At 62.5% G+C, this 27,136-nt stretch overlaps 3 protein-coding genes across 5 annotated transcripts in view; 1 reads left to right on the top strand and 2 right to left on the bottom strand.

Annotated features, from left to right (window-relative positions):
- Nucleotides 1–513: 513 nt before the first annotated feature.
- LOC117649415 (putative defense protein 3) lies at nt 514–2,499 on the bottom strand. The gene is made up of 4 exons (XM_034392197.1): nt 2,332–2,499; nt 2,025–2,193; nt 920–1,133; nt 514–732 (listed from the first exon to the last, which is right to left on the bottom strand). Exons 1-4 carry the CDS (start codon nt 2,365–2,367, stop codon nt 669–671), a joined length of 483 nt encoding a protein of 160 aa, XP_034248088.1. The 5' UTR covers nt 2,368–2,499; the 3' UTR covers nt 514–668.
- Nucleotides 2,500–3,540: 1,041 nt separating this feature from the next.
- Nucleotides 3,541–5,608, bottom strand: LOC117649617 (vesicle-trafficking protein SEC22b-B). The gene is made up of 5 exons (XM_034392515.1): nt 5,354–5,608; nt 5,018–5,127; nt 4,777–4,937; nt 4,553–4,699; nt 3,541–4,468 (listed from the first exon to the last, which is right to left on the bottom strand). Exons 1-5 carry the CDS (start codon nt 5,426–5,428, stop codon nt 4,320–4,322), a joined length of 642 nt encoding a protein of 213 aa, XP_034248406.1. The 5' UTR covers nt 5,429–5,608; the 3' UTR covers nt 3,541–4,319.
- Nucleotides 5,609–6,022: 414 nt separating this feature from the next.
- LOC117649700 (protein tweety-like) overlaps nt 6,023–27,136 on the top strand; it is a 31,144-nt gene continuing 10,030 nt past the window's right edge. For 2 of the 3 annotated variants that reach the window (XM_034392669.1, XM_034392668.1), the window contains exons 1-2: nt 6,024–6,247; nt 24,274–24,305. The gene's annotated coding sequence lies outside the window, so the exon portion shown is untranslated. Of the gene's footprint in view, nt 6,248–24,273; nt 24,306–27,136 lie in introns of all 3 variants that reach the window. The other variant, XM_034392670.1, reaches the window with a different exon arrangement.

Genomic DNA, 27,136 nt, shown 5'->3' with positions numbered 1-27,136 from the left:
GGGCCTGGGCGTCGTCGTGGGTGCGCTGCAGACCGATTCCGAGAGTCGTTTTCGTCGCTCTGTCTCTCTCGCACCACACGGGACGCCCCTTGAGTGCGAGAGAGACAGAGCGACGGGAACGACTCTCGGAATGAGTCTGCTGCGCCTGCGGTGAGGTTGGGCGGGTGAGGCAAGCGGTTACGTCAAGGAGTCCCGCTGCAGCCTCCGCCCTCTCCGCCTCGTGCAGCATGGCCGTGCGGCCGCGCCACTGTAAGCCGCAGAGATCCAATCGGAAGGCGCCGAACGCCCGAGAAGGGCGAGAAGGGCTTCCCGCTGGATCATTAAACTCGCTACAGTAGTGTTCTTCGCGCTTGGCGCGGGGATCGGCGCGGGGATCGGCGCGGGGATCGGCGCGTCGCTCCGTCCCTCTCGCGCCCCGCCAGAGCGAGGGAGACAGCACTGACCTAAGTCAGCCCGCGGCGAGTCGTGTGCGCACACTGTGCGGTGGAGGAGGAAAGGGAATCAAGTCCGGCATTACTTCTTAACTTAGTTGCTTTAATGGCGCGAATGGCAGTGACACACGGGTTTGATGGTGGGCGAGGTCGGCGGTCTTTGGGACGATGATGGGGGTGTTGATGGTGATGACGGACTTTGGCAGTGCTGTGGATTGGCAGTGCTGTGGATCCCGCTTACTGGGCGACTTCGGCGAGGACGTCCGCCCAGAAGGTGGCGTAGTCCTTCACGATGGAGCCACTGTGGAGGGAGCAGATGGTGGTAGCGACTCGGTTCAATTCTCGGACATGGCGTGTTGTTTGGCTGCACTCATTGCGCGAGACGTTTTCGTCGCTCTGTCTCTCTCGCACTCGTGGGACGTCCCGTGCAGGTGCGAGAGAGACAGAGCGACGAAAACGACTCTCGGAATGAGTCTGGGGCTACTCACGTGAAGAAGACCTGGCCGGGGGCGGCGTCGCGGGGCGCGGTCCAGTGCAGCGTGACGGACACCTTGTCGCGGTTGTCGGCGTGCGTGGCGGCGGAGCACTCGGGCAGCACGTTGACGGCGCCGGTGGTCTCCTTGAAGGAGCCCAGCCAGCCGCCGCTAGCCACGTCGCGCGCCTGGATGAAGAAGCCCTTCAGGTTGGCGCCGGAGATGGTCACTGCGAACAGAGCGAAGCAGAGGCGCGGGTTCAACGCCGGGTGAAGGTCGAGTGCTTTTCGATCACAAGTGGCCGCGGTGGTCGGCAGGTCGGGGCGGGGAAGGCGGTCCGACGGGATCCTGGCGGCCAGGCCGTGCCGGCCGTGGCGGCCGCGGCGGGATGCCTTCGGGTCTTGCGCAACCAGTTCAAGTCGAGCAGTACGGTACGGCGGCGGGCAGGCCTGGGCGGCCTGGGCAGGCCGAGCAGGCGGCGCGGTGCGGTGCGTGTGGTGGGTCAGGGACAGGGCGTGGCGCGGCGCGGCGCCCGGAGCGCAGCGACACACAGCGGTCCACCTCGCCCAGTCAATACCCCCCGCTGTCAAGGCCGGCGCAGCATGCCGCGGATACCCCGCGCTAGCGGGGTGTATCGGAAGGGATGATTCGAAGCGACGGGGTGAGGAGATCTAGAGCAGCTACCACCGGAAGAGAGAGGGAGACAGAGAGAGACCGCTCCGAGATGATTGATCTGGCCGAGGCGGTGCTCCTCATCTAGATGTAGGCCTGGCGGGACGGCGGGACGGCTTGGTTGGCCCAGACAGGCCGCGTTTCCCAACCGCGCTGAGGCAACGAGCTCTGCAGTGCTCTGCAGCAGGGTATGGCACGGCCCGAGTGCTACGCGATGAATGACACCCGTGGACATTGGACACGGGCTGAGCTTGAACGCAAGTTTCTTTCGGGACTGGGGGGCTGCCGCAGGGGCGAGGTAGGCAACCCACGGAGACGGCGGCATGGCGGCTTTGCGGGCCTGCCTACCCAGCCAGGCGCTCTCTCAGCCACCTTAAGCCGAGCTTGGTGGCCGAAAGTGCGGCCGTCGGGCTGCGCCAAGGGTTGCGGCGAGGGCTGCGCGTCTTACCCGTGATGGTGGAGCCGGCCTGGTACTGGCTGGTGGACGCCACGATGCGGTAGGGGTTGGTGTCCGCGGACTGCGCGGGGATCTTGCTGTGGTTGGGCTTGTTGCCCTTGACGCAGGCGTCCAGCGGCGCGCCGTCGGGCAGCGCGCTCACCGCGGCCACGGCCACCGCCTGCAGGGAGAAGAAGGGTGGACTTGAAGGCGAGCACAGAGTCTCTTTTGCGACCCCACGGCTCTACGGGACGCCGCCATGCGCCAGAGGCAGAGCGTCGCCGCCGGAGGGAGAGGGAAGTCCACGGGACTTGCTTACCGCGAGGACGAGGACGATGTGAGTGGAAGACACCATGGTGATGGTTTTCTTCTGCTGGTGTCCGCGCGGTCCCAACTCCAAGCCTCTACTGACTCTCCAGCTGCAGTTCCAGCATGGCTCCAGCGCCCCGGTGCAGAGGAATCCCCCTCCCTGCCAGGTCCAGGCAGCCTAAGGCAGCCCAGGCCGGCCGCCAGACTCAAGGTGGGTCGGGATCCCTTCCACCGGTACCCAGACAGTGTCCCTGCGCCTCCTCCCCACTCCCCTTTCCCCCCTCACGCCTCTAATGCCTCTCAGCCGAGCCGCCTCGAGTCGAGCACCTCTCACGCCCACCAGTGCACTAGTGGGCAAGAAGCGCTGAAGGAGGGTGGGCGTCTTTTGCCATCGGAAAATAAATGAAAGAGAGGTGGGGATCAATGCAAAAATCAACACGGCAACCATGTCTTAAAACAATTCTCAAATAATTTATTTTATACATTTCAAATATTCTTGATTAATTACAACCTTGAGAACCCATGACAATTTCCTGTAAGAAATACGGTACAAACAACCCACCAGCCGCCAGTAATAAACAGACATAGTATTGGAAAAAAATGCATAAAGCTGCACAAACAATTATGCTCATGTCTGATACCATACCAGAGAAGTTGAAAGAACAATTAAGAAAGAAAAAATAACGGACATCACAGCTCAGCTGTGTATATATATTTTTTCTATGGACATAATATTTGTGTCTTAGTTTTAGAGGACTCAAAAGAGCATAAAAATATTATAATTAAAGGATGTAAATCCAATAATCTCACTTCATCTAGCACTCAGAACACAATCACTCACAGAAATCTCATGCTAAAAGCAACTAAATTTTTAAAAAGTGGGACCTTGACATATGTTGTTTAGGCAACATACCTGTAATGGGTTTACAAGAATATTTGATGGTGGTACACTTTTGGCGAGAAATTACACATCACCTGTGTACAAAGTATCACAATTTAAGTAAAATACACTTGATAAGGGAGCTAGTGAACACCTTGTTCTTGGAGTAACAAAGTGTTTTAAGACCTGCTTCATTCCAGATCGCTCTACATAGCAATATTTCTTAAAAACTGGAACACGTACCAAGCCAAAGAAATTATGAAAGTTCAATCAAAATTTGCTTCATGTCTGGCAGTCAAACTTGTGGTCTTATAAAGGTTATGGATAGAGACTGCAAGATACAGGACAAGATACAATTATTTAACAATTCCATACAATTTTTCAGAAGACAAATAAAAAAGTATTCAAAATAAAAACTGCATCAGTCTTCCATCTCTTCATTTCTAGCACAAAATGAATGCGCTCTGGATTAAATGCGGGTTGTCAAGATGGAGAGCAGAAAAAGAAGTGTCAAATTGTCATGTGCTAGTGTGGTTTTACAAAGTAAAATATAAAATATTCTGTAAAATAAAAACTACACTCACTTGCCTGCTCTTCCACTAAGACAGTGCCACAAAATAGTAACCCACAATATGCTCCCTATATCTTACAATAGAGTTCATTCTTGAATTTAAGTTACTGTACATGGTGTCCCTTGCTGGTGTCATAAGATCTTTTCTTTTGTTTTTGGAAGCCTCATACTTTTCTTGATTTAATACTACAAGAGTAGCAAAGTACTTCAAAGTGCATCACACATTTTACCCATACATAAAAGTTTGTACAATATACAACAATACACAATTGATTTCCCTTACTAAACAAAATATACAAAATGCCATCTAACATGAGATAAACATATTAGAACTATTACAATACACAACAAACACCCTCAAAACCTTTGAAAGCCTTGAAGTAGGTGGCTTATAAGAAAAACTTTGTTTACGATGTTCAATTCAACATATCTGAACTTTCATTCTCAATAATGGAGTTGCCCTGCATTTTATCTTCAATGATCTTCCATATCTTGATACTTGATTTTAGATACAGAGCTTGCTTTGAAGTACGCTCAACAAATCTCTTCAGAGAACCCAGAAATACAGCAAAAAGACAACAACAACAATGCAACCAGCAGCTGCTTTCACATACATTGACTTGGTATTGAGATATGTAGCATCTTTTTTATATTTCTGGGAAAGAATGGAAAGGTTCTGAGCTTTTGTGTCAAGTTCTGAAATGAAGAGGAAAATAAAATTAATGCAAATGCTTGAAACGTAGTGTATCCAAGGAAACCTCTGCTTTACAGCATCCATACCTGACAGAACTGTGCCTCTTTGCAGCACATCATCAATGTTCTTCACCATAATTTTTTGAACATCATGTAGTTCTGAATTAAGGGATGTAAGGTTCCTTCTGGCCCGGGAATCTGTGAAGGTCTTCTTAGATTTTTGGATGTAAGTATCTAAAAAGGAAAAATTAAAATGAAGTGTGCTACTTTTTTATTTTTCTGCTGTAGGAAGATGAATGTGTTATGCTTACCAAATTCAATGAAAGAATACGGTCTGCTGACAGAGTTGACTCTCTTTCCATACTGAGAGTGAAATTCTTGGGCTAGATCTTCCAAATAGGAAAATGCTAGTCGTTTGGAATAGTTCTGTTCACATAAAACAAGATAGCACACTCCCAACTCAATTAAATAACTGAAATGGAAAAAAGGCCAATAAAATTAAAGCATTATTTTTATTTCACAAAGAAGTGAAGCAGGACTAATGATACTTACTGGAAGAAGTATGGACCAGTTTCAAATGAGCAGCGCACAGGACTGTTAGGTCCCAATTTACGAAATAACATTTTAGCCTGATTTTGGTAGTCTAAGATGCTTCGTCCAGACTGTAAGAGAAAGATAAGAAATAATATTACACCGAATTGTTCTGATTAGTCATTTACTTGCAATGTTGGGCAATAAACAAGGTTAAAGCATCTGATGAAACATTCAAGTAAAGTTGCAGGCACATAAAGAAATTTTGAAGTGGACAACAAAAGATAAGAGAGTAAATTGCTAAGTTATAAATCAACAAAACTGCAGTATGACAGATTAGCTGTCAAGGCATCTAACCTGTTCATCTTCTTGCATTGTTGCTGCTAAAGGAAGACCGTCTGCTACACGAGCTATCATCGTCATTAACACCATTTTCGAGCACACGCTAAACGCGTAGAATCCAACAGACGACGAAATGAAACTTTCAAAACAGTAGTTACAGGGGAACACAGCGTCAAACTGTTCGAGAGGTCCAAAAACAGTTTTTAAAAGCCGCAAAGTAACGACTGCTATGAACTCACGTACACGTCATGCTAAGACAGGTCTACATGGTGGAGATCCAACCGGAACTCTTCATTTCAGCATGGCGCCAAAAAGTTTCAAATTTTAATTTTACAGCTGATGAACTTGGTTCTATTTCGTGCTCTCAGGTTTGAGAAACAAGGGCTTACATAGAACACAAGAGTATTTTACAACGTCGTCTCGTCGGCTTCAACTTGAGGTGATTTCCTAAGCTTTTTGTGACAGTTCAAGTCGGTTTCAGTTTCAGCGCTATGCTTCAGGGAACCACCAGCAGAGGGCGCAAAACGCCCCCTTTCTACCGGCATCCGTTTTTCATCTCTGCCAACTTGCGGCTGGCTTCGGCTGCGTTCGGCTCCGTTCGGATTCGCCTTCGGCTGTCTTCGGCAACCTTCGGCCGCGCTCGGCAGCGCCCTCTGCCCGGAGCTCGCCCGAAAACAGGTGAAGCCTTCCAGAGCCGAGCCGAGCCGTGGTGAGCCGAGCCGTTCCGGTGTCAGTGTGTTTTGTGTTGTTGTCGCGAGAGCACTTTGTAGCCGTGCGCGGTTTATTTTCGACCCGAAAGTGTTGTGTTTGTGTCCTGTGTGTGCGTTGCGGCGTTTTTGCCTGTGATTACACCCCCGCGCTGTGGAATACCAGCAGCCAGTGTGTCGGCAGGGCGGTCGGAGCCCCAAGGTGAGTGGCTGTGTGCGTTCGGCCTGTCGGCCGCGTAGTGCTGCTGGCAGACCGGACCGGAGAGTGCCGCAGGACCCGGATCGACCCTGCGCTCCAGCCTCGTCCTCATCCGCGCTTGAAACTCGCCGAAAACGAGATGCACACCGTGCCGGAGTGTCGTCTGCTTCCAGCAGACGGCCTCTTCGGTCCGGAAAAAGCCCCCGGGACGCGTCTTTCTGTCATCACAACGGCCTTGTTGTGGAAGCGACTAGCGGCTCGGCTCCGCGCTCCGCAGCGCCAGCGACCCCCACCGCCACCATCCTCCATTGCTTTCGTCCTGCGTCCTGCAGGCCCTTCTTCCAGGCCCTTCCTACTACTTCTCCCTCCGGCCTCAGAGGACCCGCCAGGGCTGCTGCAGGAAAGCTAAAGCCACTGGCAAGCCCGCCGCCAGACGCTCACATTTGTGGCACCTTGGAAAATTTGCACTCCATTCAATAGTGAATGAACAAATAATTGGAAGACCCTTGTGCTGGTTGTAAGCCCTTTTGTCTTTGATGGAAGGGTTTCTAGTTAGTACTTTGCAAGGCTAGGCTCATTGCTAATTGTACATTGATTTTATGATACGTTGAAGGTGTAAATGTCATGCTGCTGTTCTGGTACAAATCTTACAATAATTGCTTTAGAATCGTATCACTGAATCATATCATACATCTTAATTGATCTAGCTGATCTAACGTATAAGAGCAAAATTTTGTAATTTATCACTATTGGCATTGCTGATATATACCTTAATTGGATAAATTAAGTCAGTCCCAATCCCACACTACTAATCTAAATCTTGTCGCAAATTTTGCCTTGCATATTTCCATCCAAGTGAAGTGCACGTCGCCGCTGTTGCCCCCTCCCCTCCCCTCTCTGGCCTCGCGTGTAAAAGCCGTCTGTACCTCAACGCAGGAGCCAGGGCAGAAAAGCCGCTTTTCCAGCGCAGAAATTGAAAGCGCACCGCCCCCGGCCGCCACGCCACGCCACGCCGCGCCGCGCCGCGCTGGCCCAGAAAGGAGGCTGCGAGGGGAGGGCAGGGGCTCCCTGTGGCTCCCTGTGGCGGCATCTCTTGCCAGAAGGATGGGGGCGGGGCGGGGCGGTAGCAGTTCGGCTCCATGTGTGTGCGGCGGGGGCGGGCCTGGCGGGGTGGCGGGGTTGGCGGCCTGGGGTACAGTCCCCTCCGAAAACAACAGGCAAGGCCGGCGCATGATTGGAGCACACGCTGCTCCAGGTCAAAGAATATCGCGCCGGGTTCAAATGAACTGTGGGTACGTACCACGTCGTCGCGGTTGGTTTTTTTTTTTTTGCGCTGTTTTGCCCGCCTTGCGGTGTCGGCGCGGTGGCCGCGGAGGCCGCACCGATGCCGGCGAGCGATGCCCTTCGAATCGGCTGTGGTCGCGACCCCGTCACGCTGTCATCGGACTCGGCCAACAGGACGGCACTGCGGAAACGCGGTTTTGGCGCGGTGGGCGGCGCGGCGACCGGCAGGGGGGTGCGGGGCGGGGTCGCGTGCGGGACAGGACGGCGTCCGGGGCGTCCACTGTCCAGGTGAAGGGCTTCCGGAGGCAAGTCGGAGATTAGGCCGGAGGGGCTCAGGGTTGTCAAGGCGCTTTTCGGCCAGTCCCCGCAGTCCCCGCCGCCGAATGGAACACACGGATTTTCTTTCCAAATCCTGCCGCCGTCCCTTCCTCTCCTCCTGCTCTCCCACAGTCCGGGCGTCGGCGGTGTGCGTCCGCGGGGCGGCGGCCCGGCGGCGCGGTAAAGACAGTAAATGCCCTCGGATCCTCGGAAATCCAGTTTACAGTCCGGCGGCCCGCGGCCCCACACTGTGGCCCCACATGGTGCATCCTGACGGTGTTTGTGTGGAGCAGGGCAGGCAAGGCACCGCGCCGCCTAATCGGGCTGGGGAAGCCAGTCGTTTTACGAGCCCAGTGGGACGCGCTCTTTCTCTCTCGCACCCTTACGGAACGCCCCCGAGTGCTAGAGAGAGGGCCGGGCGGTGGGGTGGGGTGCGGTGCGGTGGGGTGGCTCCAGTAGGTGTGGGGGCGGGGCGGGGCGCGGCGGGGTGCACGTCGCCAACGTCGCCGCCACCGGGAGGGCGCCAGCGTCGCAACTTTGGTGACGCGGAAAACTGCAGAGGAATTTATCTGGGGGCGGTGCTGCGTGGCCCTCCTCCTTCCCTGCCGCTGGCGTTATCGTGGCCAAGGACCGCCGCGGGGGAAGAAGAGAGAGAGAGAAAGAAACAAAATTGGGGATGATGCGAGCGTAAAATTTGGGCGAGAGATGGCGGGGCGGCGGCCGTCGTCGGCGTAGCTAATACGGTGGTGATCTCGCCCTTGCGACGTCGTCGCCCTGCCCGCCCCGAGCTCCCCGCCTCGAAATAGACTCCACGTTCTATTCTCTCCGAAGCCCCCGGCCGGGGCGGCCCGCCACGCTACGGCACGCCACGCCACGGCAAGCCGGCTCTGGAGGTCAGTCAATCGCGCGTCGATCGCGCGTCTCGGGCGCGCTGCGGACTCATTGCTCATGCCGAGCGGCGCTGTCGCCGTCTCTCTCGCACTCATGGCGCGGCCCGTGGGGGTGCGAGAGAGACAGTGCGTCTGCAGCGCAGCCAGGGCTTGAGATGCGGCTGGAATCCCAAGCCGTCTCGAGTGGCCGTGCAGCGCGGAGGGCGGATTAATGTTTTTAATTCGATTATCGGGGTTCAGTGGTGGAAAGCACGGCGCGGCTAGCGGCCAGGGGCGTGCTGGACGGGTGGGTTCGCGGCCAGGCAGCCAGTCCACCCCCCCGGCGAGGTGGTCCTCCATCCCGCGGCCATCTGAGGCCCGGCTGCCCCGGGCTGCCCCGGGCCCGAGGGGGGCGCTTGCGTATTTATCGTGGAGGGGGTGGGGGCTGCTTAATGGAGCAGGCGAGCACGGCGTCGGCCATCGTAAACCAGCAGCTTTTTCCCCGTTTCTCCTCCTTCTTCTTCGTTTCGTGCCTGCGGCCCGGACCGTGAGCTCGGTTTTCGAATTTGGCGCGCCAGCAGAGCCAGGCGAGCCAGCCAGCGGCGTGATTGGCTTTCTTTATCCACTCGGGGCGACAAAGGAACAGCTGGCGGGGCGTTGCCGCGCTGCCTGCCTGCCCGGCGGGGCGGCGCGGCTCGGCGGTCAAGTGCCCGGACGTGGCTACAATGCCGCGCCCGGAGGCCGTGGAGGCCCCAAGGCAGCCCGGCGAGGCCTGACGTCAGCGGGGGGAGACCCCTTCCGGGACACAAACCCCTTCCAGAAGGGCACACTCCAGCACTCCGGGCTAATTTGCAGATCCGCCGTGCCCCGCCCCCTGGTTTTACATGTTTGACTTGGCTGTGCCGTTTCGCTCGCTTCGCTCGCTCGGCGGGCACGGCTTAGCCTGGCTTGTCGTAGCGCCATTTGTGGCTGTCCGCCCCACGGCCCTGGCTGCCTCTCGCCTGCCTCTCGGCTGCCAGGCACTGGCCGTCTTTTTGTGCGACTTGGTGTCCTTGCGGTCGCTTCGCTGTGCCATCCTTCCTCCCCCTGCCTTCTCCCTGCGCGAGGCCCTGGGGCCCGTCGGCCCTTCCACGACTCGGGCCGATAACGCTGCCCAGCATGTATCACACTCACCTCCGCGACGCGCAGGACGGGCTGCCCGCCGCGCGCCAGCGCGCCACGCCCTCAAGATACATGGAAAGCCAGTGCCCCTCGCAGTGCCCCGCCCCCGGCCGGCCAGGGGGGCGAACGCCCTGCGAAAGCCCTGCTGCGAAAGCCCTGCGAAAGCCGTGCTGCGCTGGGAAATCCCTGGGAGAGTCATTGATTTTTTTTGGGTGTGTGGAAACGGGGTGGGGCGCCATCCCTCTTCCAGCGGGGCGGCCGGGCGGAGGCCGGGCGGCCCGGACATGAGTACTCGGCGAAGGCCTCGTTGTGCTCCATGCCGCTCGCTGCTCGGGACGCGGGCCAGCGCCAGGGACGGCCATGCCAGCGCCAGCCAGCGCCCAGGGCCCTTGCCAAGTCCATGGCTGACAGAGTGCACGCCGCGAGGCCGAATGGACTCCCCGCGACGCCCAGGCGACGCCCACGCCCTGCGCCTTGGGCTGGGGACGGATTCCGGGAGTCGCTTCCGTCGCTCTGTCTCTCTCGCACCTTGACGGCACGCCCTTTGAGTGCGAGAGAGACAGAGCGACGACTCTCGGAATGAGTGTGCTGCGGCCCTTGGCGCCGCCCCGCGACGCCCTGCGCCTTGGGCCGAGGCCTTGCTCCACTTGCTCGAGGCCCTGCAGCCCTGCAGGCCGATTCTGGTGCCTTCGTCCTTCGCTCCAGAGTCTCTAAGCTGGACTCGAGTCCCATTTAGCGACTCTTGAGCTCAAAACGCGTCTAGAATTTTGGCCGCTCCTCCGGTCTTCTGGCCCACTGTGGCGTGCTGGTCGGAATCGGCCTGCTGGCCCCGTCTGATGGCGGTCTCGCGATAGATCTGACGTGACGCCACGCCACGCTACCCGATACCCTCCTGGCCGCGGGTTCGGGTCACGTAGCTTTTCGAGAGCGCTCTCCGGAGGCACTGGAGACTGGTTCCGGGACTCGTCTTCGTGGCCCTGCCTCTCTCGCACCTACAGGCGCGCCCCATGGGTGCGAGTGAGACAGCGACGAAGACGAGTCTCTCGGCATCAGTCTGCTGGAGTCTGCCCGCGTTGCCGATAGCGAGAGAGGGTTCCGAATTGGCAGTCTCGCCTTCCCCCGCCGACGTCTTCATTCGCCGCGCCCCGCTGGCCGTCTCTCTGTCTCTCTCGCACTCGTGCCGGGCAAGCCGCAGTCTGCGGGAGTGCGAGAGAGACAGAGCGGCGAATGAGCCTACTGCAGGAGCCGCTGGAGCCTCCAGTGATGGCGAGTGAAGGCGATGTCGCCTGGGTCCGCCCGGCCGAGCATGAGAATTGCCATTTCCCGGGGAGCAGCAGGGTCCTCGCGGGGGCGGGGCGGGGCGGGGTGCTTGCTTTGCCCCGCTTCGCCCCGGCCGGGATGGCTCGAGCAGGCTCGACGCGCTGGAGGGCCTCGGCGTGGCCGCGTGCCCCGCCACCCACCGGGGCCGCCGGCACGGCCAGCACGGCCAACACTTCTCAGGCAAGACAAGCGCGTCGGGCTGCAGGCTCTGTCTCTCTCGCACTCGTGGGGCGCGCCGCAAGGGAGCGAGAGAGACAGCCTGCAGGGCGGCGGAGGGGCCGTCCTGATTGGCCCGCGATGAGCAATGACTTCGATTGAGACGTCCGCCGTCTCGGTTCCGCTCGGCCGCGGCCCGTGGATCACTGCAGGATCGAGGCGCAGCGCGAAGAGAGAGAGGGGGAGAGAAAGAGAGAAAGAGTGCGAGAGAGAGGGCCGACGCGTCCCCGTTCGGCCTCACCTTTGGCTGCCTCGCTGCGAGTTCGGCTCGCGTTTCCTCTGGACGCCCTTCCATTCCATTCCCGGGGGACCGCGCTGCGCTGCCTGCCACTGGACACGCGAGGCCCCCTTCCTCCACGCCCCTCTCCGCGGACGCCGCGCGGACGCAGCGCGCAGCGTGTGATTTGACGCGTTTGGCGCGGTCCTGGGTCCACCGACGGTCCTGGCCGCGTCGTGGATGCTGAGGCGGGGCGGGGCGGGGCGGACGGCAACGTAGCGGTGCCGCGACGTGCATCTAGTCCCGCGGTCCCGCGGCGCGGCCCGTCGTCGCTCGGCCAGCCAGCCGGAGCCGTGCAGCCAGTCTGCAGCTGCTCGGGGACCCCATTCAGCTGCACCTTTGCCTCCCCCCTCCCCCCCCTCTCTCTCTCTCCGAGTCCCGCGATGCCGCGCGCGGGACAGATCCCTTACGGCGGCTCCGTTTCGTTTGGCTTCACCTTGGGTCTGGCTGGCTGCGCTGCAACACTGCAACGTGGGTCGGTTCTGTGGTTGCCCGCGAGGCTTGGCGAGGCTGTCGTGTTTTTGAGACGGTCGTTCGGAAAGGGGGTCGGTGGGCGTTGACCTTTGACCGCCACGCCGCGACACGCCGGGCCGGGCTCGGACTCGACGCTCCACGAACACGCCTGGATCCGGATAAACAAAATGAGGATAAGGTCCTGGGCGGGGCTCGGGGACATGGAAAGTAGTCCTGTAATCCCGACAGCAGCCGTCCCCTGGCCCTGGCCGCCCTAGTGATGGATGGGGTGGCGATGCGGAAGGGCCCGGCGGGCGGGGCGGGGCGGCGGCCCCGGAGGGCCCAGAGGGCGGGCGGGGCCCTGGGGACCACACATCACCTGGACGGACGGTGCGGCCACCGGGCGCACGTCGCTGGCCCCGCTGGCCCGGCCAATGAACGAACGACTGGCCGGGGGCAGCGGGGGCACCGCGCCAGTCTGTCGGCCTGGACGGCCTGGACTCGAAGGACGGCCCCACGCCCACTCGGGCAGTGACGTCACCGCGGGCTTCTAAAGTGGCGGGGCCAGGCGGGGCCAAGAAGCTGCGCGCGAATGTGGTCTAGTTACCCAGTGAGTGCGCGGGCCGCCCGGCCGGCCGCTCAGCCTGTAGCCCTGACTTGGGTCTACTTCGGCCTATCTTATCACGACGGAGTGTGTGCGCCTGGGGCGGCCTGGGGCGGCCTGGGGATTGTGTGTGTTTGTGGTTGCTCCCAGTTCGGCTCGGCGTTGAGCTTGCGCGGCCTGCGCTCGGATGGGGGATGGGACGGCTTTGCTGGTTTGTGCAAGATAGTGCACTCGGTGCCCGTGCACGCGCCTGCAGCGTCCCGACACGGAGCCCTGTGGTGCACTGTGGGCCGGTGGAGGCGACGAGTACGTCTACGAGGTCCCTGTACTCTCCTCTCCCTGCTCTCGCCTGCCCTGCTCGCCCTGATGGCAGTGATTCTGTCGCTGCGCGCTGCGGGACTGCTGTTTGGAACGGCTCTCTGTGACGGCGTGGCGTCGCGTGGCGTGGCGTGCACCGCGCTGTTTTGTTTGATTGCATTGCGCGGTCCCGTTAGGCCGTGCCATGAGAATGTCAATGCGCGCCGGCGGGGCGGGGCGGGGTGGGGCGGGGCGGGGCGGGGCGGGGCGGGGTGGGGCGGGGCGGGGCGGGGCGGCGGCGTCCGGTGAATGGCGTAGGCATGCATTATTTGGGCGGGGAGGGGCAGGGAAGGGGTCGACAGTCCTGCACGCTGATTCCGAGCAGTGCTTTCGCCGCCATGAGTGCGAGTGAGACTGCCGGCCGGCGATTTGGCCAAACCGATTTGAGCGGCGCGATAATTGACGCTGCGCTGCGCACGTCCGCGCCGTCCCCGCCGTCCCCGCCGTCCCGGGCCTTGACACATGTGTGCCGGAAATGAGACTGGCAGCGCGCAGTCGCGCACACATGTGCCGAAGTGTCGCCTCGGTGGGCCCGGCGCTCTACACACGCTCACGTGCTGTACTCACTCACACTCACGTTCTTGACTTACACTGTACGCGTTCACACGCTCACCGCGTCGTCGTCGCGGTGTGCGTTGCAATCAGAGCAAAGTGTGAGTTGATTGAGTGTGTGGCAGTGTACCCTGTGAGGCGCGACCGTCTCGGGCGTGAACGGGGCGCGAGGTTGATAAACGTGTGTGCGTGCGTCTCTGTCTCTCTCCCTCTCGCTCGCGCACGCACACACGCTCACGCTCCCCGGCCGACAGATTCTCCCAGGCTATCATCTCCCCATGTGTGGCTGGCTGCGCCATAATCACATGTCTCGCGCTTGGTATCCCCTGACAGGCGGGACAGGCGGGCCGGGCAAGGACCTCTCGCTGGAGCCTGGAGCCTGGTGGAGCCTGGTGGAGCCTGGTGGAGCCTGGTGGAGCCTGTGGAGCCTGTCGCGGGGTTTCCAGCCGGGCAGCTTCGAACTGAACCCAGGAGCGACTCTGCCGGCCTCGGAGAGCTTCGGGGCGATGATTTGAAAAGTGGAGCGCGGATTGCCGGCGAGGGTGGTCCGCCTCGCGGTGGCGCGGCCCCACGCAGTGCAGTGTAGTGGAGTGGGCAGGGAGACCAACTTTCGGGGCGTCGCGGCGGCGACGCGGGGGTTAAAGTTCGTCTCATGACGCTTTGTGTCGCTGGCGGTGGCGGCAACTGTGTCGCGAAAACAATGGCCCGGCCGCCCGGCCCGGCCGCCATGAGGCATGAGGGCCTCGGTGGTGGGCCGGGCCGCTGGGCGCGATGCTCGAGGCTCGAGTTGGCGCATAACGATGGCCATTGTCGAGTCGAGGCGGGGCGCCACCCTAGCCGTCTGCCCGGCCTGCCTGGCCTACATCCAGCAGCGAAAGATGAACTCGGCAATCCGGTCAACGTTAACGCGGTGCGAACGGCGAGCCGTCGCTGGCGGGTTGACGGGGTACCCCAACAGTAGACTGTGTGAGATACAGATAGACCTGTAGTGCAGCGCCAAGTTGCCCGTTATACCAGCGGTTCCCAACCTTGGGGTCGCGACCCCAAATGGGGTCGCGAAAAAATTTCGAGGGGTCGCGGCGAGGTGGCTGGGGTCGCCTGGGGTCGCGGTGTTTTCCCGGCTGGCCCACACGCCGAGCACTGGCTGCTTAAATGCCGCAAAGTTGATCAAAACGGTCACAAATGTCTGTAAAATATCGTGTTTTGGGCCGACTTTAAGCATCCACTGCGTCTGATGCGAGGCGGTAAATCGTCCTCCCTCAACGGGCAATTGGTCTTTGGACCTTCCTTTTGCATGCCTTTGTTACGGAGTGTGATTATCTGCCTTAGTTTGGAAGCAGTACTGCCGCAAAGTTGGTCTAAACGGTCACAAATGTCTGTAAAAAATCGTGTTTTGGGCCGACTTTAAGCATCCACTGCGTCTGATCCGAGGCGGTAAATCGTCCTACGTCAACGGGCAATTGGTCTTTAGACCTTACCTTAGCATGCCTTTGTTACGGAGTGCGATTATGTGCCTTAGTTTGGGAACAGTTTTGCCGCAAAGTTGATCAAAACGGTCACAAATGTCTGAAAAATCGTGTTTTGATCAACTTTGTGGCAAAACTGCTCCCAAACTAAGGCAGATAATCGCACTCCGTAACAAAGGCATGCAAAAGGAAGGTCCAAAGACCAATTGCCCGTTGAGGGAGGACGATTTACCGCCTCGGATCAGACGCAGTAGATGCTTAAAGTCGGCCCAAAACACGATTTTTTAAGACATTTGTGACCGTTTTGATCAACTTTGCGGCAATACTGCTCCCAAACTAAGGCAGATAATCGCACTCCATAACAAAGGCATGCTAAAGGAGGGGTCGCGTGGGGTCGCGAAATTTTTCCTGGGGGTCGCGGAAAGTTTTGGCTACAAATTTGGGGTCGCGAACCGCAAAAGGTTGGGAACCGCTGCGTTATACGGTGGTTGCGTTGCCTGACGTGCCCGCGAGGGCGCAGGGCTGCTGCAGGGCTCGGTGGTTGACCCGGTGACGCCGCGTCGCGCTGCTCGCTGCTTCCGGCGTCGTCTCGGCCGCGGCGTTCTGGCTGCTGACGCCCCAAGAGCGAGAGGGGAAGGCCGTGGCCGCGCGACGCGGGAAAGGCGAGGAAACGGAGACTTCCTGGACCGCGGGGTGTGAGTGTGAGTGCGGTTGGCTGCAGTGTAGGCCCGCCACGCCGCACCACGCCACGCCACGCTAGGCCATCAGTGTGGCCAATCATGCGTGCCGCCAATGAGGCTCGTGATGAGCGGTTGTGCATGCCGTCGTACACTGATATGAACACGCTGCGGTCGCCGCGACGCCGTGCCGTGCCGTGCCGTGCCGCGGTCGCACGGGAGGCGGGCGCGACACGGTGCCCCACGCACGTGGGCGCCGCAGAGGCCCTCGGCGTGGCACGGCGTCGCATCGCATCGCGTCGCGGCGGTAAAAATAGAAAATACGTATAGCCGTAACTAAAGGCAGCCGTTTAGTCTACCTTTCCGTGCGGCCGACCACTACACTGGGGGCAGGGGCGACCGGTGTGGCGGCAGCCAGGTCGAGCCGGGCAGCGCGCCTGCGACCACAACAACAATCTGGTCCTGAAATAAATGGCCGCGTTCCGCGTTCCCCGTTTTCGGGTTCGGGTTTAGGTCCCACAGTTAGGCGGCTCTTAGGCGCGCACTTCGCTTTAGCGGCCGTTCCGGGGCATTCCTGGCGGCAGCAGTCGTTTTCGTCGCTCCGTCTCTCTCTCTCACCCATACGGGAGGCCCCGTGAGTGCGAGAGAGACAGGGCGACGAAAAGGACTCTCGGAATCCGTCTTCAGGGGCACGGATATGGAGCAGGCTTTGTCGTTTGCGGTGTAGGCGAAGGGGAGGGGCTTCGGCGGACTCGGTGTCGTGATGTCTGCGGTTCGGGCCCCGGCCGCGTGCAGGCCCTGCAGGCCGTGCTGGCTGTGATTCAGCCCCACCCCCTTCCCTCCCTGCCCGCGCGGCCTGAGCCCTTTGCGCCCCGCCCCGCGGCGCTCCGGCTTCGGCCCTCTGTTTGGACCCTTGTAGGGCGTTGCCGCGACCTTGTGCGGGGCCAGCCACCGAGCGGCGGGTCTCGCAGTCCCACACCGTGGCGGACTCCGTGTCTGTCTCTCTCTCGCCCCCATGAGTGTGACAGAGACAGAGCGATAGAAGCAGTTTTCGGATTGGTGGTGCTGCTGTGTCCCGGACGCGGGGCTGAGGATCGCACCCTCCCCTCATTGTACACGTGTGTTTGCCTTGCCTTTGTGAGCTGCCGTGTAGTGTGCTCCGTTGTGCTTACGCGACTGCGCGCGCCATCTCCTGCTCTCGCGGAGCGTCCGCGGGGCGGCCCTGCTGGCCCTGCTGGCCCCCGGGGCGCAGGTGGGGTGGGCGAGCGCACCCGCAGAATGAAAGCGAGACCGATGCAGGGCGGGGCGGCGGCGGCCCCCTCTCTCCCCCTGTCCATTTTCGGGGTTCGGCCGTTCCAGCTCCAGCCTGGAGCCCTGGGTCCAGCTCTGGGCGAGGGGAAGCACAAAAGCGCTCGGCGTGCTGAACGTGCGACGTGCCAGTTTACGCCCCCCCCCCCCCCCCCCCCCCCCTCACCCCTTCCCCTGGACGTGGCGGCGAGGGGGCCCCGGCCGTCACCGCGTTGGCCCCGCTCGTCGTCCACCCCATCAGCCAGAAGGCGAACAACGGGCAAGTGTCGGACGGCGGGACGCGCGTGCTCTCTGTGTGGCTGACTGCGGCGCCGCGGGCGTGGCGTTGACACTGGCGTTGCGTTGCCGGCGAGGGGAAGCCATTGAGGGCTTCGCCCGTCCATCCACCCATCCATCTCGCCGCCTCGCTCGCCGCGCAGAGTCGCGGACCGCACGTTGACCCATTGTGCGGCTTGGCGCGGCCAGTCCGGTCGGCGGACAAAAGCGGCGCGGTGTAGCGCGTGTCGATTGCGACGCCGACGTCCAGCGGGCGCATTCGGAACACACTGCTCGCTCTGTCTCTCTCGCGCCGCTACGGAACGCCCCATGGGTGCGAGGGAGACAGAGCGACGAATGAGCGCTGTTCGGCCGGGCCGGCGCGGGGAGGAAAGCGGAGCGGCAGGCGCAGGAGCGCGCAGGAGGGTGTCGGTTGAGTAACACTTTTGCGCCCCCCGGCGTTGCCGCTTGCCGCGTTGCCATGGCGACCGAAGAGGAAGTTTGCGGCGGCGGGGCGGGGCAAGGCGCTGCTGGCCGAGCAGGGCGCGCGTCTTCCTTGGAAGGTGGAGGACCGCGACGACGGCGAAGACGACGGCGATGTTGGTGGCGCCGGCCCGGCCGCCTGGACGCGGAGACCCGGAGTCCCCGATGGCCGCACCAGTGCGGCACCACTCGCTATCGGGCAGCACGTCGCGGCGGCTGCGCGGGGCGGGGCGGGGTGGTGGAGCTCCGTCCCGGGCGGGCGTTCCCTTCCCGGCTGGCGTTCCGGGTCGGTCCATAGGCAGGGCTTGGGTTCGGCGCCGGCAGCGAGCGGCGCGGCGCGGCGTGGGGTTGCGGGCGGTCGGGCGGCCCTAGGGGTGGGTGGCTGGTTCCTCGTTCCTCCCACGCGCCACGCCGTGCCGTGCCGTGCCGTGCCGTGCCACGCCGCGCCGCGCGGTCGATAGAGGGAGGGGTCGGTCCCTCGCCACCCTCGCCGTACTCGCACCCCGTCGTAATTACGAACCGACCTGGTGCCGCCCCTGTGCGCTGCGCCGCGCTGCGCCGCGCTGCGCCCCACAGGCTGGGATCCAGAATCCGTTCCAGGCGGGGCGGGGCGGGGCTACGCCACTGGAGGGCCCGGTAGTAGTTGACCCGCTTGATGGGGCGCGGTTTCGCCCCCCGCCCCTATCGGGGGCCCCAGGGCCGTGGGTGTGCCGCCGTGCCGGGTGCGGCGAGGGCAGGTCGCTGCAATATTCAGACACGCCACGCGTGAGGCGCCGAGCGCTGCACCGGCTGTCAAGCTTGCTGTCAAGGTGCCCACAGTGCCCACGCCCGCGAGCAGCTTCGCGCCACGCGCAGCGGGGCGGTCGGGGGCGGTGAACTTGATAGCGAGGGCAGTGGAGTGGCGGCGGTCCCGGCGGCCTGCTTAAAATCGCAGTGAATGGCTGAACGGCCGAACGGGGGCTGTTTTGCTTCTTATCCGCTTTTTGCCGTGCCTTTGGCGCGCTTTTGCTTGCTTTTGCCCTGATCCTCCCGGGTGGCCGTCGTAATGGGCTTCGCGCTCGGCCCGGCTTGGCCTCGCCGAGGCTCCGTCCCGCCGGGGCCTCCCCGCCGAGCCCCGCGCCCCGCCACCGCCACCGTGGCGATGAATATGCAGGGCGTGCTTGTCGATGGACTGGAACCGGGCGCCGCCGGGACGCCGCCTGGAGAAGGAGAGGAAGAGACTGGTGGAGCCGAGCCGTGATAGTAAGCTGATTTGGTTGGGCGGGACAGGCGCCCCCTCGGCCCCCGGTGCCTCGCCGTCAAGGCCGTCAGGCACAACGTTTCCCTTCCGTCTTGTCTCCGTTGAGCTGCCAAGGCAGGGCCCTGGCAGTGCCCTGGCAGGGCCTGGGCGCGGCCAAAGGCCTGGCTCTGCTCGTCGCTTTGTCCTGCAGGCCAGGCCTTTCTTGCGCCTCGCCATGCAGTCCGCTGCCGTCGTCGGCCTAGTCCGGCCAGCCGCGCCTCGCCGGTGAAAGTGAGCCGAGATTGCCGCCGTGAATGCGTGAATGAGGCGGACGCGTGGGCGTCGGGTCGGGGCCGCATGCGGTGCACCGCGCGTCCCGCTCAACTAGAAGACACGGAGCTCGGGATGGCTAGTCCAGTGTGTAATCCTTGGCGCGGCACGCGCCCCAACGTACACAGAGACCGAGCTGGGGCGGCCCCGCGTTGTCCCGTCAAACTCGCGCGTGTGTTGGTAGTGGCGATGGAGGCGTAGGTGATGGCCCCTATGCGGCCTACGGCGCAAAACGCCGGGCCCGGCCAACGGGTGGGCCGCGGTAAACGTCGGTGTGGACTGGCGCGGCCGGTCTAAGCCACCACGTCGCGCCACGCGCTGCGCTCCCAAATGAAGGCTTCCATATCCCTGGATGGAATCCGGGCGGGGCGGGGCGGGGCAGGGTGGGCTGGCCGAACACCTGTCCAAAGCTGCCCGGAGCCCCCGTACGTGCGGCGCAGCCGCTAAGCCCCGGCCGCTGGGATGGTTCGGCGCGCCGCGCGGTTCGGCGGTTCGGTCCTAGTCCCCTCCTCGACGTCCTGGACGCGCCGCCGCGGCCATCTGGCGCCTCGCCGCGCCCTCCCGCGTTTCCGCCGACCGCCCAGCAGGCTCATTCCGAGAGGCGTTGGCGTCGCTCTGTCTCTCTCGCACTCGCGGTGCGTGCCGTGCAGGTGCGAGAGAGACACGACGACTCTCGGAATCGGTCTGCCGGATTGGCGAGGTGGGGCGACACGCTTCGCGGAGCGCCGCGGCTTTTTTGCCTCCTTTATTTCATTTCTCTGCGCGCTCAACCTCCTGCGTGGCGTGGGTGGTTTGCTTGGGGCCTGCTGGGCCAGCTGCCCGATTTCCAACAGTGCTATGTCGTCGCTCTCTCTCTCTCTCTCGCTCCGCTGCCGGACGCTGCATCAGTGAGACAGGGACACGGGCTAGGCGGCGATGGGCGGCGAGCCGGTTAGCAGCGCTCTAGCGCTCCAGTGTCGCCTGGGGGCGCAACCAACCAACAGCCAGCCAGCGCGCAGTGGCGGCGCACGCGGCACGCCACGCCACGCCTCGCCTGCCTGGAATAAGTTGCAGCGTAATTATTCGAGTCCCTGCGGCTCGTGGCGCGGTGGCGGTGGCGGTGATGTCTGCCGCGATCTCGCCCGCAGATAGAGGAGCGCGGAGTGCCGACTGTGTCGGTGGTGGGGGAATTATTTTCCCGGATAAACGCAGTTACACGCGCCGCGCCTGTCGCGGTGCACTCGGTGCACTCGGTGCACGCGGCCAGGTGTGAAGCGGTGGCGCCCGGCGTCGTCGTCGCCCTGCGTGTCGTTGCGTAAGGCCGGCTCCAGTGACCTCCTCCTCCCCCCTCCCCCCCTCCCCCCCGGCTCCTCGACGCGCCCATGACGGACGGGCTTACGATAGTGTCCGCGCGGCGGCGCGGCGGACATCTCCATGCCATAACAGAGGACGTGACATCCTTCCCCGAAAGCCCCGGGCCCAGCGCCCTCGGGCCCCTCCGGCCCCTTCGGGTGTTTCCTGGAAACTCCTCCTCCTCCCCCCCCCCCCGTTTCCCCTCTTTTCGTCTACCGCCCCCGTCGCCGCCCGTCCGTTCCGTCGAGGTTTATGGATGCCCGGCCGTGGCCGCCGCCACCGGCGCGTCATGTCCGGATTGTGAAAAATGGCCGTTCCGGGCTTTTGCGTCGTCTGCTCGCGTCGTCTGCCGGCGGCGGGGGCGGGTCTTGCTTGGTCTTGCTGGTGTGGCTTGCTGTCGCGTTGGCCTGATGCGCCGTTCGTGTCCGTGTCTTTGCAATGCAGACCTGCCAACCCGTCTGTCGCGACCTTGCTTCTTTCTCTTTTCTCTGGCCGTCGCGCGCTGCTCCCGTTTGGATGGTGGCCACCCCGCCCCGCCCCGCCGGTGCCGGTGCGCGGTTGTCGGCCCGCGGACTCGCGGCGTGACCTCCGAGGCCGCCTTTGCCTTCGTCATTTGCCTTTCGGATTGAGTGATGGACGGCATGCCGACACACAGGCCTATACCGTGCGTCGTCGCGTCGCTGTGCCGACAGGCGAGGGGGGCGAGCATTTCTCTGCCAAGAGCATTTTTAAGCCCGGAGCGTGGTAGGCGGTGGTAGAGAATATGATTTTCCGAACTGGAACCTGGAAAGTGGCAAACAGCCCCCAGCCGTGCGGCTTGGCGTCGGCGCATCGTTTCCTCGTTTCCTCCCCTCCGGGCTGGTCGTGCAGGCCGCGGTCGTGCCGTGGAGGCGCGGCGCGCCCAGGCTCGTTATCAGGCAGTGCCTGGCTGGCAGTGCTTCACCTGGGCCTGGCGGGCGGGCGGCCTGGCCCGCCGCCACACTGTGAGCCGTTGTGTGTTCGATGAGTCACACGGCGTACGGCGCGCAAGGCGCACGTCGTACGTGTCGCTGTCGGCGGGAGGGGGTGGTGCTGCACTGCTGCACGTCGGCTGGCGTTGCCGCGTTGCGTGTACACTGTCGTGTGGCGCGGGGAGGGGAGGGGAGTAGGGCGGTCTTGGCCGGGCCGCCGCGGCTTATCGCCGCCTTGTATGCGCTGCACGCCCCGCCGACTGATTCCGAGAGTCGCTCCGTCTCTCTCGCACCCATGGGGCGTCCCGTGCAGGTGCGAGAGAGACAGAGCGACGGACACGACTCTCGGAATCAGTCTGCTGCACGCCGCGGCCTGCACCACCTCGACGCCCACCCGCCAATAAGTGGTACCTGGTGCACGGCGACGGCGACCACGCCGCGGCCCTGGCTTGGGTGTGTGCGTGCATGCGTGTCACTCGGCTTCAATCAGGCAGGCCATTGTCGCCGTGTCCGCGCCCTGTCGGTAACCGCACTGTAACAGCGAGGCCGCGCGCACATGCGCGCTCTTTTGCCGCAAAGCGTTTTTGATTTTGGTATTTTTTTTTGGGCGGGGTGAGGGCGTGCGCTCTTTGCCGTGTGTGTGCACTGTACGTGTGTGTGCAGCACGCGTAATCCCACACGCAGCGCGGCGTGGACAGGGCTTTTATTCCTCCATCTTCATCTCCCTCTTCTTCTTCTTCTTCTTTTTGCGAGGGCTTCTGTCTGTGCAGCCCCTGGGTTACCCCCGGGTCGGCGTTGAGAGGGTTGGTCGGTGTGCGCCGCTACGCGGCTGCTGCTTTGGTATTCAGTGATGCGGCTCCGCGGGGACGCGCGGTACGGCAGTGGCGCGGCGGGGGCGCCGTGGCGGGGGCGGGATCGGGTCGTGGCGTATTTACGCATGGCTTTGTTCGCGCCGCGTCCGCGCCCCTCGGCCTGCCCCCCGGCGGGGCCCTCGGCGGGCTGAGGGCTCGAGGCGGGGCCCCGCGGGGGCTGGCTAAAGTTGGAGTGACGTGCGCGCGCCCCGCGCCCCGCGCCGCGCGAGGCCGTTTTGGTGGCTGCCGGGTCGGCCGTGGAAAACTGGAGGAAACGTAATTGTTCGTTTTGCGGCTCGACGCGGACGTGCTCGCCGTGACACTGGGAGGCCGTGGTGTTTTCCTTGTCTGTTTGTGTTTGCCGGGCGCGCCGCACTTCGGCCGGCCATGGGCTCGGCCTCGGCTCGGCGCTGCACCCTGCGCGTTGCCCACGGCCTCGGCTGCGCCGTGCTGCGTCGCTGCGCGTCCTCCAGACTCGGCTCGTCAAGGTCGAGGCTGCGTGTGTGTCTTGACTGTGCGAGCTGGACAAACACCTCGGCGACGTGCTGCACCGCAAGAGGAAAGTCGGCGTCCAAGTTGCGGTGCTAGAGAGGGCAGCCGCACGGTGGGCCAGAAGACCAGTGGGGCGACCAAAACTCCAGACGCGGTTTGGGCTCCAGAGTCGCTAAGTGGCACTCGAACCGAACGTTTGACCCCACCAATGGATTGCTCTCCGAACGAGGAGTCCATTGGTGGGGTCACACGCTCGGTTCGAGTCCTGTTTAGCGACTCTGGAGCTCAAAACACGTCTGGAATTTTGGCCGCCTCACCGGTCTTCTGGCCCACTGTGCGTGGCCCCGGTCCTTGCTGGCGTCCTCGGGCGGGGTGAGGCCTCGGGTGGGGCGGCCCACTTCGGGCGCCAGCAGGGCCTGCGCGGCCAGCATGGAGGCGGGCAATGAGATGCAGGCCGACCGGGCGATGTGTTGCCGTGTTGACTTATGCAGGTCCGCGGTGGCTGCCCTGCTGTTGCTGCTGCTGCCGCTGCTGTGGCGGCGTGGCGGCGGATCCTCACTGACCCCGCCAAGACAAGGGCCTCGCCGGCCCCGACCCGCCCGGCCCGTAGTATTTATAGTGGCGGGGCCTCCCTCGGCGAGTACCCTGTTTGTTTGATTGCCACCGTGCGTACATATCCGGCGGCTGTGTGCGGGCCTTGTGCATGACGGGCGTCGGCCGGGGTCGCGCCTCCTGGGTCGCGTCATACAGCAGTTCGACAGCTCGCGGGGCCGGGCCGGCGGGCGGGGTGGGCGTGGGCCCCTCGTGAAAATGGTGTGTGTGTGCGCGCGCGCGTGTGTGTGTCTCGCCCTCGCCGGAAGGGCCCCTCCGCGGTGCCCCTTGGGCCCGCCGGGCTGCCCCTTTGGCCCCGTTATACATCCGTGACGCGCGGCTGACGCGGTGCCCCGCTGAGTCACGGCGCTCGTCACGGGCCTCTCCCCCTGCGCGGCGTCCCGCGGTGCGCCTCGCACTGCGGCGGCGCGGCGGCCCGCGGCGTGGAGGGTGGGTCGCTGTGCTGGGTTTGTCTGGACGGGAAATAAATCGCCGACATATTGCACTCGGTTGTCGCGGGGCGACGCGGGGTCGCAAAAGGGAGCCCGCCTTACCGTGTCTCCATCTGGCGGCGCTTGCGCTCGCGCGCTTGCCGTCGTTTTGTTCTGCGTCACTCTTTGCTCTCGCGTCGTGGCTGACTTGGTTTTGTTTCGCTTGTCCGCAGGATTCGCCGACGGGGAGACGACACCGACACATGTGAGTCTACCATTTCTTTGCGGCTCAGCCGTGAGTACCTACAGTATCTCTCTCAAATTCCGCTTCCGCGCCCGTCGTCGTCCGCCCTCTTCCGCCTACTCGCTCTCTCTTTCTCTCTCTCTCTTTTTCCACCCCCGGGGCAGGTGCTCTGTTTCTGGGTGCGCCAGTGGGCCCCGCCCTGGAGCGGCAAGCACAATCCCGAGAGGAAATTGCAGAGGAACGGATTTAGCGAGCGTGTGTGTTGTACGATGCTTTTCCGTCTCCGGAGATGGAGACGGAGTCGGCCTGCCGGGCCTCCCTGCAGCCTGGCCGAGCCTGGCCTGGCCGTCGGCCCGCGAGTGGCGCAGTGCGGACAGCGTCGTGATTGGCTGCCGCCGTCGGCCGTAATGCATCGCAAGGGCAAAAGGCCTCCGTCGTCCCTTCGCTGACTTGTTTGTCCCGTTCCGCTTCTCCTCCCCTTGGCTGCTTTTTTGTTGCTTTTTTGCTGGACTACTCCCGTCCCGCGCGGCCCGGCGGGCTGGCTGGCTGGTCCGGCGGGGCGGATCGGCTGCCCAGCCTCTCTGCGCCCCATGCCGTTGGAGCGCCCCAGCGCCCCAGCGGCCCGTCCTTCCGCCTGCGGTAGGAAGCCATCTCCGGAACGCGCGGGGCGGGGCGGGGCGGGGCGGGGCGGGGCGGGGCGGGGTGGGCCGTTCCTCAGATACCCACTGGTCTGCCTGCGCTGGTCCGCTCCGCTGGTTTTGCGGTGTGCCTGCGCGCTGCGCGTCGCTCCACACAAAGCAGTGGTCTGGCTGGCGCCGCTGGCCGACTGGGCGCTGGGTCGGTCTTCGCTTGGCCGTAATATATTTAGCCTAATTGCGTGGCGGGGCGTTGGAGCCACACTGCCAGCAGTCCGATGGTCATCGCATTAATGCCGCGCCGCGGAGTGTGAGTGTGGCGCCGCGGCGGACAGACGGACGGACGGACGCGGTCAAGCAGACAGACAGACAGGCGGACGGGCCGGACACGCAGCCCGCATGCCGGCCCACGGCCATTAGTAGCAAGCAGAGCAGGCCCTGAGCGCTGACCACCCAAACTTTTTTCCCAGCTCTAAATGTGTGGTAGATGTGCGACTCCCTCCCTCCACCGCGCCACGCCACGCCGCGCCATGTCGCTGTGGCCGCGGATAAGCCCGGCGCGGTGCACACACTCTAAATGTCTTACAATGAAATTTCACCTATGTTATTCGTATGTTACAGTAAATTCGGCGCAAGCATAATACGAAGCAATATTCCTTCGTAATACGAATCTTTTTAGCTTTTTCATTGTAAGATACAAAGAAAAACCTTCGTAATACGAAGAAAAACCGCCTTCGTATTATGCTTGCGCCATTTCCTTCGTATTATGGGAAATTCCTTCGTAAGACATTTAGAGTGCAGGTGTCCAGGCTGTTTCCGGACCGTTTGCTTTCGTCGCTCTGTCTCAGTCGGGCGCCGCGCCGCCGCCCCGTGAGTGCGAGTGAGAAGGAGAAAGCGACGAACTTATGATCAGCGGGCCGTTGTTGTCGGCTGGCGCGAGCACTGCGAGCTGCACGCGACGGGGGACGGCGCGGCCTGGACTGCATGGCTCGGCGTCAATGGGCACGGCGTGGTCGGCTGGTTTATTGAACTTGGCTGCGGCCGCGCTGCCGTGCCCGCAGACTGATTCCGAGAGTCGTTTTCGCCGCTCTGTCTCTCTCGCACTCATGGGACATCCCCTGTAGGTGCGAGAGAGACAGATCGACGCGAACGACTCTCGGAATGAGTCTGCTGCCGTGGGCGGCGAGTCGGCCGTACGCCCGTCGACGGACGCGTAGGCCAATGGGCCAATCCCCCAGCGGCCTGCCTTTGTGTGTACTTCCCTCTCGCTCTTTACGATTGATGAAGTTTGGCGAGGCTCCGCGCCAGTCAATAGAGCGAGTGCTGATGTTACAACTACTCTTTGTTCATTTACTGGTGTCGGGGACCGCCGCCGTGGCGGCGCAGTGGCGATGGCGGTCCCCGCGGAGACGGACTCTCTCGACTTCCTCATCCTCACCATTATCCTCTTATCAAGTGATTTGTAAAGTCAATGGAATTATGGCACGGCGCTCTGTGTTGGTTTTCCTCGCTGTGCTCGCCGCCGCGGCCCGCTCGGAGTCGGCGCCGCCCGCCCGCGGATTGGCCGGGCGGCTGGCGGGGGTTGGCGGGAAGGTGCGGCACGCCGTGTCCCCTCGCCCTCGCGGGGCCCGACGCCCCCAAAGCACCGACGCCTCGCCTGCAGTCTAGACGGCGGCGGCGCGGCGGCGTACCGACCGTCCCGCGTCCGCCGAGGGGGTGGGAGTCGTCGTGCTGCTGCTATGCCGGTGATGGACCGGCCGTACACATGCGGGTACTTGTTGTTGGCGGCGGCGGCAGCTTCCCTCTTGACGGGACGCGATGTTCGATGACAAAGCAGCGAAGGGGCGAAGCAGCGCAACTGGTCGTGCGTCGCGTCGTGGCTGCGGGTCCGGGCTGACGGCGTGCCTGACGGCGTGCCTGACGGCGGTGCTGTTGTTTCTTGTGCCTGCCGGCGCTAATCCCTGGCCCTTGGCCCCACAGCCCACGGCTTGGCCTACGGCCTACCCCACTGCGGGGGCGGTGCCGGCGGCGCACTGGCCGCGCCATGTCACGTTCCACACCTTGAAGCTCATGTTCCCGGAGGGGAGGAGTGGGGGTGGGTGCTTCCCCAATCGATACTCCACGATGCCGACCGACGCCCGCGTAGTTGCAAGTGTGGCGTAGTAAGTACGTTTCCCTGCCTGACGGGCTGCCTGCCCCCCTGGGGCCGCCGCTGCG

The sequence above is a fragment of the Thrips palmi genome, unplaced genomic scaffold, assembly GCF_012932325.1.
Source record: "Thrips palmi isolate BJ-2018 unplaced genomic scaffold, TpBJ-2018v1 HiC_scaffold_4, whole genome shotgun sequence".
Taxonomy (NCBI): domain Eukaryota; kingdom Metazoa; phylum Arthropoda; class Insecta; order Thysanoptera; family Thripidae; genus Thrips; species Thrips palmi.
The sequence above is the reverse complement of the archived record's forward strand: the minus strand, read 5'-3'. Positions and strand labels throughout refer to the sequence as shown.